Raw genomic sequence first — 10,011 nt, forward strand, 5'->3', positions numbered from 1 at the left:
AAACAAATAATCAAGTCAAAAAATGTGCAGAAGACATGAACAGACACTTCTCAAAAGAACACATACCAATGGCTAACACACACATGAAAAAAATGTTCATCATCATTAGCCATCAGGGAAATTCAAATCAAAAACCACATTGAGATACCACCTCACACCAGTTAGAATGGCAAAAATTGACAAGGCAAGAAACAATGAATGTTGGAGAGGTTGTGGAGAAAGGGGAACCCTCTTACACTGTTGGTGGGAATGCAAGTTGGTACAGCCACTTTGGAAAACAATGTGGAGGTTCCTCAAAAAATTCAAAATAGAGCTACCCTATGACCCAGCAATTGCACTACTGGGTATTTACCCCAAAGACACAGATGTAGTGAAAAGAAGGGCCATATGCACCCCAATGTTCATAGCAGCAGTGTCTGCAATAGCCAAACTGTGGAAAGAGCCGAGATGCCCTTCAACAAATGAATGGATAAAGAAGATGGGGTCCATATATAAAATGGAATACTAACTCAACCATCAGAAAGGATGAATACCCAACTTTTACATCAACATGGATGGGACTGGAGGAGATTATGCTAAGTGAAATAAGTCAAGCAGAGAAAGTCAATTATCATATGGTTTCACTTCCTTGTGGAACATAAGGAATAGCATGAAGGACATTAGAAGGAAGGGAAAAATGAAGGGGGGATATCGGAGGGGGAGATGAACCATGAGAGACTATGGACTCTGAGAAACAAACTGAGGGTTTTAGAGGGGAAGGGGTGAGAGGATGGGTTAGCCCGGTGATGGGTATTAAGAAGGGCACGTATTGCATGGAGCACTGGGTGTTATACTCAAACAATGAATCATGGAACACTACATCAAAAACTAATGATGCACTGTATAGTGACATAACCTAATAAAATTAAATTAAATTAAAAAAAAGAGTACACAAGATCACTGTATTATTTCTTTTCTTTTTTTTATTAAGATTTTTTTTTAAGTAATCTCTGCATCCAACATGGGGCTCAAACCCACAACCCCAAATTAAGAGTTGCACGCTCCACTTACTGAGCCAGCCAGGCGCCCCACTGTATCATTTCTTATAACTGCATGTGAAGGGTGCCTGGGTGGCTCAGTCGGTTACCCGTCTGTCTTCAGCTCAGGTCGTGATCCCAGATTCCTGGGATGGAATCCCACATTGGGCTCCCTGCTCAGCGGGATGTCTGCTTCTCCCTCAACCCTTCCCCCTCCCTTGTGCTCTCTTTCTCTCTCAAATAAATAAAATCTTTTTAAAATATAACTGCATGTGAATCTACATTTATCTCAAAATTAGTTTAATTTTAAAATTTAGTTTCATTTTTAAAAAGCAATCTTTTGGCCCATGGAAAGGGGATGAAGAACAGCAGATGGTGATACTTCTCTGAGCAGACCTTTTGTACAGGATTTACTTCTGGATTCACATTAATGGTTTATATGCTCAAAAATATAAAAAAATTACAATCAACAAGGATGAAGGGAAAATTCTAAAATGAAATACAAAAGAACCCCCAAACCAACAACAAATGAAGCTAACTGTACTGCACATGAATAATATCACTATGCTGAAGGGAGAAAAGATTAATCAAGTAACTTTTGAATATAAATTTTTTATGTCACAAAACAAAAAGACTATAATTTCCTATGTGTACATATGCATTTAATTCTCTTCAATATACTCAAGAATCACTGAATTTGCTGATCACTACATCATACAGCAAATCTATGTTTAATATTTTCAGGAACTTCCAAAATATTTCCAAAGTGGCAATCCTGTAAACTGCAGGATTTTACAATCCTGCCGGCAGTGTATGAGGGTTCTGAGGACTCTACGTCCTTGCTGACACTTGTTAGTGACATTTATGTCAATTCCTTGGCTTGGATCTCCTCTATCGTGTGGACTGTGTAAATTCAAATTCCAAGTCCCAACTGGGAAAGCTTAGGGATATCAATCACTCAGGAGAGACTGTCCTACTAAGAGCCCCTGTAGACTATACATGGTAGGCTCAAATCATACTTTTATTCTACTTAACAAATACAGCAGGTACTAAATACCAGACATTGTGATAAACACTTCACAGATATTAAATTCTCATAACAGTTCTAAAAGGTAGGTACTATTATTATCTCTATTTTATAGATAAGGAAAATTGAGGCAATTACAGAAAGCCTGTATCAACATAGCTAGTATGTGGTGAACCGAGACTTAACCCCTTTCTCCAGTCTGACTCCAAAATCTGTGTATATTCATTAACTAATTAAAGTGAAAATATCTAGCAAACAATTAGAAATGTGGGACTGAAGCTTTTCAAAAAATATTATTTATTTTTAAGATTTTATTTATTTATTTATTTTTAAAAGATTTTATTTATTTATTTGAGAGAGTTGTGCAAGAGAGAACTCAAGCAGGGGGAGCAGCAGAGGGAGAGGGAGAAGCAGGCTCCTCACTGAGCAGGGAGCCCAACGCAGGGCTCAATCCCAAGACCCTGCAATCATGACCTGAGCTAAAGGCAGATGTTTAACTGACTGAGCCACCCAGGCACCCCTTAAGATTTTATTTTTAAGTAATCTCTACACCCAATGTGGGGCTCAATCTCACAATCCCGAGATCAAGAGTTGCATGCTGTACTGACTGAGCCAGTGAGGCACCCTGGGACTGAAGCTTTTTAGAGATCTCAAGGGTGGAGAGAGGTATTGGAGTTGCCAGCAAAAATAAGTCAAGCGCCATATTAAAATACTTAAAAGAGGCAAGAAGGACTAAAGCTAATCCTTCTATGCCTATATCTTGAGTAGGGGTGAAACAAAACTTAGAACAAAAAGGAGGCTTTCTCTCTCCCTTTCTTTCAACTTTCCCATATTTTTTTAAAAAGATTTATTTATTTATTTTAGAGAAAGAGATAGCACAAGGAGGAGGCAGAGGGAGAGGGAGAGAAAGAATCTCAAGTAGATTCTGTGCTTAGCGCAGAGCCCGACATCTCACCACCTTTAGATCACAACCTGAGTCAGATGTCTAAGTGACTGCACCACCCAGGTGCCCTTCAACTTTTTCACGTTTTTAAATGTTCTATAATGAATGTGTATTACAAAGTAAGAAAAAAGTTATGTATTTTTTGGGAAAAGATGGTGAAAATCCAACCTAGAGAGGATGAATGAAGCTAGAGAATGTTTACCTGTCATGAATAGAGTTGATATAAAGGTTGACAAACCAGGTGAGAGAGTACTGGTACATGGGATCAATGTTAGCCAGGTCTGCAATGCTGAAGAACAATACTGATGAATGTTTAGCAATGGCTCTGTAGCCTTCTCGAGACTCTGCTATTTTGAGTTCCGTTTTTTCTGCAATCTAGAAGAAAAGAAAAATCAGGATTAAGGAGTAGGAAATGTGTTTCTTAATTATGTATTTCTCATATAATAAAGTTTATATTTAAAAAAAGAGCCCCCAACTCAATGACAAAATTATAGAGGCATAGTTTATAAGAAAAGGCTTTATTATGATAAAAGCTAGAAAGAAAGAAAGAAAGAAAGAAAGAAAGAAAGAAAGAAAAGAAAAGAAAAAAGAAAGGAAAGAAAGAAAGAAAGAAAGAAAGAAAGAAAGAAAGAAAGAAAGAAAGAAAGAAAGAAAAAGAAACAAAGAAAAGAAAGAATGAGAAAAAGAAAAAGGGAAAGGGAAAGGGAGAGGAAAGGAAAGGAAGGAAAGAACTAGGGAGGGAAGGAAGAAGAAGAGAGGGAGGAAAATAAAGCATGAAAAATAGTTTAAAGTTGTGTTTCTTCTTTGGGGAATACCAGAGCTGTCAGTCTTTGCTTATTCTTTGCCTGAATCTGACATGTGTCTACTAATGTCACTCATTTTCTTTTATTTTAATAGGTCAGAGAGACGGAGAAAGAGAGAGAAAGGATGTGTGCATGTGTGTTTAAGGTGTCAACACGCCCACCAGAACCCAGCCCAAAGTCTGGTAAAGTAGATATTCAGAAATAGTTCTTAGCTGATGGGTTATACATTAAGAGTACCTTTTTCAACTAGTTTCTCATATGTTTAACTTTTCTGGATATAATACGGGTGTTAGTTAATATTCAACCCCAAAAGAAAAAAATTCTCCAAGAGAGCAGCTCTTCAACTGACAACTCGATCTGAGAGATAGCTATTCTATAGGAAAAACGGGTAGAGCATTTATCCACCACTTCTCTTTCTTTGGACACACTAGGCACAGACTGCTGAATGAGTGTGCCTGTGTATCATGTTTATACTGAATGATCCTGGTTGTAGCTGATTCAATCAGGAGGTAGAGACAGAACTGGACCCAAGATAAGCTAAACCAATTTTTCTCCCAGGGAACTAGAACTTTAAGACCTCAGAAACTGAAGTCAAGTGGTACTGGGCACTACTGCTAATAAAAGATAACGGAACCAAATTAGGTTTCTACCATGCAAGACAAATGTATGAAGGAACAGATACAGTAGTTTTACAGGAGAAACTGTTCTTCTTATGGAGCAGAGAGGCACAGATGAGGACTACCCAATCTTAGAGAGGGACAGACAAAGAGCATAGAAACTTTCCATTTATTCTTGAGGCCTGTATATATTTCCATAATTGGGAAAATAAAATGCCCCCCTATGTCTTTTTTTAAATTTGAGTATAGTTGACACACCATGTTACATTAGTTTCAGGTGTACAGCATAGTGATCGGACAAGTGTATACGTTATGCCATGTTCACCACAAGTGTAACTACCATCTGTCAGTATAGGACACTATTATAATATCATTGGCTATATTCCTCATGCCGCCCTTGTTTCTTTCTTATTTGAGCTAATTTGAATAGGCTTTTGTTCTTTGCAAACAAACTTCCCCCAAAATTATACTGGAAGCAAATTGAAAAAGAATCAAAAGGTTGACAATTAACAAGTCAGGAAATGACAGATGTTGGCGAGGATATGGAGAAAGGGGAGCCCTCTTACACTGTTGGGGGGAATGCAAGTTGGTACAGCCACTTTGGGAAACAATGTGGAGGCTCCTCAGAAAGTTAAAAATAGAGCTACCCTACAACCCAGCAATTGCACTACGGGGTATTTACCCCAAAGATACAGATGTAGTGAAAAGAAGGAGCACATGCACCCCAATGTTCATAGCAGCAATGTCCACAACAGCCAAACTGTGGAAGGAGCCAAGATGTCCTTCAACAGATGAATGGATAAAGAAGATGTGGTTCATATATACAATGGAATATTTATTATTCAGCCATCAGAAAGGATGAAAATCTACCATTTACATCAACGTGGATGGAACTGGAGGGTATTATGCTAAGTGAAATAAGTCAATCAGAGAAACACAATTTCACTCATATGTGGAACATAAGGAATAGAGCAGAGGACAATAGGGGTGGGAGTGGGAAACCGAATGGGAAGAAATCAGAGAGGGATACAAATCATATGAGACTCTCGACTCTGGAAAACAAACTGAGGGTTGCAGAAAGGGAGGTGGGTGGGGGATGGAGTAACTGGGTGATGGGCATTAAGGAGAGCACATGATATGATGAGCACTGGGTATTATAATGAATTGATGAATTCCTACTGAACATTATATCAAAAACCAATGATGTACTATACCTTGGTTAATTGAATTTAAAGAAATAAAAACATTTTTTAAAAAAGTTTGCTAGGATTCTTTTTTCACCTGCTGTTTCTTTGTTATCTCATTGGACATCATTTTAGCGGAGTCTAAGACTTTAATTGCACTTTCATCTTCTAAAATGTTCCCTTCTGAAGATGACAGTGTTTCTAAAATTTTTTTCTCTATATCTTTTAGCTGTTTCTTATTAGCTGCAGACTGAAGAATAAGGGCATTTCGTTCCTCTTCTAATTCTGGTCTAAAAAGATAGAAACATTTAGTCTAAATTTGTAGTACTTTATCTAAATTCATATCTAAATATTAGATATCACAATTTTGTAGACATTTAAATAACTTTGTAATATGTAACACAAACTAAGGCATGTAACACAAACTTTATCCTAAGGAAAAAAGTTATTTCCATACAAATGATAATTTGAGAAATCTGAGCAAAAAAATGATCACTAATTGTATATATATAAAATGTGGCAATAACATATACCACAGTAAGTCTAAGAATGTGTTAAGTTTATGGCTGAGATGGTTATATGAGGATAGGAACTGGAGAAGAAACACAAAAGTCAACTTCTTATCTACTTCTTGGCTTTGCCATATTCTGTGTTATTTTCATCATGTCTTCCATAAGAGCAGAAAAGATGACTTGTCATACAATTGCCTTTTCAAGTAAAAGATAAAACTGGCACTTAACATCTTCACAAAGATAGTATAAAACTTCAAAATAACATAATTCACCATGTTATAGAATATGTTAGGACATGGTTCTGTCTTGGATACTATGCAAGTAGGATTCATATATTGGAAGTAACAAAAGTACCTCATGATTACATAATTTCACTTATAATTTGATTTCATGTAATAGACTGCTTGATGTTGCGTGAAGCTCCAAGTGGAATCAAAGATTTCCTTCAGGTAGTAATTCTTTACTAGTAGCCCTATCAGGTATCTTAATATCTTTTCCCTTTTAAAAAAATAACACATGCTAGTAATGGAAAGAATGAAAAAATAATAAAAATTACCCATGATCTTATCACCCTCAGAGATGATCACTGTTAACATTCTGGCATATTCCCTCTCAAACTTTTTAATATATATTAATATAATAAATATATATATCCATTCATACAGTAACTATTTTTTTTTACAAAATATTGCCCATACCATGTATAGTTTTGTATCCTGCTTTTTCATTCTCATCTAAGTATTTCATCACTCATTCTTATTTCATTGTTTCACTATATTATTCAAATATTTCATTATTTCAGTGACATCCTGCATTTAAATCTTTGAACATATTTCTGATTTTGTCCACAGCATATATTCTTCTGGGTGAACTTTTTTTGGCTCAAACAATCAGATACAAGTCAGAAGTCATGGCATGTCACCTGAATCCTGCTACTCATGCTAAGAGCCCAGTATAGCATGGTTGACTTATAACTTACTTGCTACAGAATGGCAATTTTACTTTTTTTTTTTTAAGATAGAGAGTGTGCACGCGAGTAGAGGGGAGGGGCAGAAGGAGAGGGAGAGAGAGAATCTTAAGCAGACTCCACACTCAGCACAGAGTCTGAAGTGGGGCTTGATCTCATGACCCTGATGTCATGACCTGAGCCAAAATCAAGAGTTGGATGCTTAACCAACTGAGCCACCTAGGCACCCCAAGGATGGCTATTTTAAAGGATTACATACTTAATTTATAATAACAAAATGTAAAATTTGACAAGGTTTTGAAATAATCACATAACAAAAGTATTAATGGCCTACAAATTTTCCCCTCTAGACCATCTGGAGGCATATAAGAAAATACATACCTCTCCTTTGCAACAACAATACCTAGTAACTGATCTTCAAGACCTTCTGGAGTTATCATGAAATTGAGTAAAGACACCTTTGTAGCCAGTTCTGGCATATAGTGTGGATTTCTCAGTTTTGTGGTGATATAAAACTTGAAATCAAAGGAATACTCAATAATGACCTCACCAAGTCTGATGCAATCAATGCCACCTATATTTTAGAAAAGAAATGCATGATAAGTAAGCCAAAGTTGTATAGCCCCTCCCTCTGTTAAGGTTGTTCCTAGGTTACAAAGTAAAGGGTCCTAAAGTAATTTAAAATAGAATAGAGATGTGACAAAGTCATAGAGGCAAATAAACAATTATACAGCAGGACTCATTCGTTCTGGGGTGGCATAAGACATTTTCTCTGGTTGTCATGGAGCCTTCTACATTAAGATTCCTTTTGATCTTACCTCCTCTATCAATTTTCAGTCATGATTTCAAGATTATTTGTATATGACTGAAGCTCTTAAAAGTACTAGAGTTTATTATGGAAAGAACCCAAATGTCCATCAACTGATGAATGGATAAAGAAGATGTGGTATATATACACAATGGAATACTACTGAACCCTCAAAAATCTTACCATTTGCAATGATGTGGATGGAGCTAGAGTGTATTATGCTAAGCAAATAAGTCAATCAGGGAAAGACAAATACCATATGTTTTCACTCATATGTAGAATTTAAGAAGCATAACAGATGAACATAAGGGAAAGGGGAGAAAAAGAGAGGGAGGCAAACCATAAGAGACTCTTAATTATAGAGTATGAACTGGGGGTTGCTGGAGGGAAGGTGGGCCAGGGATGGGCTAAATGGGTGATGGGTATTAAGGAGGGCACTTGTTGTAATGAGCACTGGGGGTTATATATAAGTGATGAGTCAGTCATTGGGTTCTACTCCTGAACCCAATATTACATTATATGTTAACTAGAATTTAAATAAAAACTAAAAGCCAAGCAAAGAAAAAAAAAGTACTAGAGTTTGGCAGAGATAAAAATTTTTATAAGCAGAAAGATTTAAGGTGGGCAATGTTTACCTAAAGTCAACTCTAGTCCACATAAACTTCATAATGGACTTTGTGAGCTCCGTGGTCACAAGACAAAGGGATTTCAGGCTTAACTTCTTTATGTTCTCTACTGAATAACAGTCTAGTAACAGTGGTTAACATAATGAACAGAGGGCAAGATATTTATTTTAGATTATCTGACCAATATTCATTCCTGATACTTGTTGCAAATTTCCTTTCACACATAACAATGACACAGAAGTTCTGAGTTATTAACATTATACGTAAATTTATGTAGTAGCTTTCTTGCCTCAAAGACCACTGAACCATCTTTCGGTGCTACCAACTAATACTAATTAACTTGTACCTTGCTTAAAAGTTTGTCTAAGTAGTAAAGGCTCCAAAGATGGGTCCAGTTCTTCACCAACGTTTTCTAATAGAAGTGGAGTTCCGAACTGAATACAGTTTTCCAATGTTCTCATATAGTCTGAATCTGATAGCTTAATAACACTAAGCTGATTTTCTCTTTCAGAGTTTTTGATCCACTTATTGGCTTGACCCTGTGGGTCAATCATTAAAGGCCTAGAATATAATAAGAGATATTCTGAGGGGAATACATAGATGCTGATTTCTTTAAAATTATGTAATTTAAATAACAAACATCACCATCAATCTGTACAAATGCAAAGTGTTTCACATACATTATCAGGATTAATCTTCACAAGAGTCCTTTGAGAGAAAAGTAAAAAGGAGTTTTATTGTGATTTATTTATTTTTAAGATTTGATTTATTTATTTGACACACAGAGAGAGAGTACAAGCAGGGGGAGCAGCAGGCTCCCGCTGAGCAGGGAGCCCGATGCAGGGCACGATCCCAGGACCCCGGATCATGACCTGAGCTGAAGGCACACGCTTAACTGACTGAGCCACCCAGGCACCCCTGTCATTTATTTGTGAAATGAGGAAATTCAGTCTCAGGGAGTACTTTGTCCAAGGTTCCAAAACTAGTTCCATGTCAGAAGTAGAATCTTGTGAACCTGTAAGCTGTGCTCTTTCCAGTATAATGCACGGTCTTCACGGTAATTTTAATAAATAAGACCTATTAACATAATACAAAAATAAACCTATTTATAAATAAAAATTTAAAGTAAGAGATCCAACAAATGTTGGAGCGGTTGTGGAGAAAGGGGAACCCTCTTACACTGTTGGTAGGAATGCAAGTTGGTACAGCCACTTTGGAAAACAGTGTGGAGGTTCCTCAAAAAATTAAAAATAGAGCTACCCTATGACCCAGCAATTTACCCCAAAGACACAGATGTAGTGAAAAGAAGGGCCAGGGGCGCCTGGGTGGCTCAGTTGGTTAAGCGACTGCCTTCGGCTCAGGTCATGATCCTGGAGTCCCGGGATCGGGTCCCGCGTCGGGCTCCCTGCTCGGCGGGGGGTCTGCTTCTCCCTCTTCCCTCTCGTGCTCTCTGTCTCTCATTCTCTCTCTCTCAAATAAATAAATAAAATCTTAAAAAAAAAAAAAAA

The 10,011-nt window shown here is 37.0% G+C and overlaps 1 protein-coding gene across 1 annotated transcript; it reads right to left on the reverse strand.

Annotated features, from left to right (window-relative positions):
- Positions 1–3,188: 3,188 nt before the first annotated feature.
- On the reverse strand, positions 3,189–9,084 carry LOC145719713 (dynein axonemal heavy chain 7-like; the record flags this gene model as incomplete). Its single annotated transcript, XM_081811266.1, has 4 exons — positions 8,850–9,084; positions 7,451–7,643; positions 5,688–5,880; positions 3,189–3,361 (listed from the first exon to the last, which is right to left on the reverse strand). Coding segments are annotated over exons 1-4 (767 nt in total), but the record flags the coding sequence as incomplete, so codon positions are not given.
- Between the last annotated feature and the right edge of the window lie 927 nt (positions 9,085–10,011).

Source organism: Leptonychotes weddellii, unplaced genomic scaffold (assembly GCF_054177405.1).
Source record: "Leptonychotes weddellii isolate Sample4059 unplaced genomic scaffold, ASM5417740v2 HiC_scaffold_6649, whole genome shotgun sequence".
NCBI classification, from domain to species: Eukaryota; Metazoa; Chordata; class Mammalia; order Carnivora; family Phocidae; genus Leptonychotes; species Leptonychotes weddellii.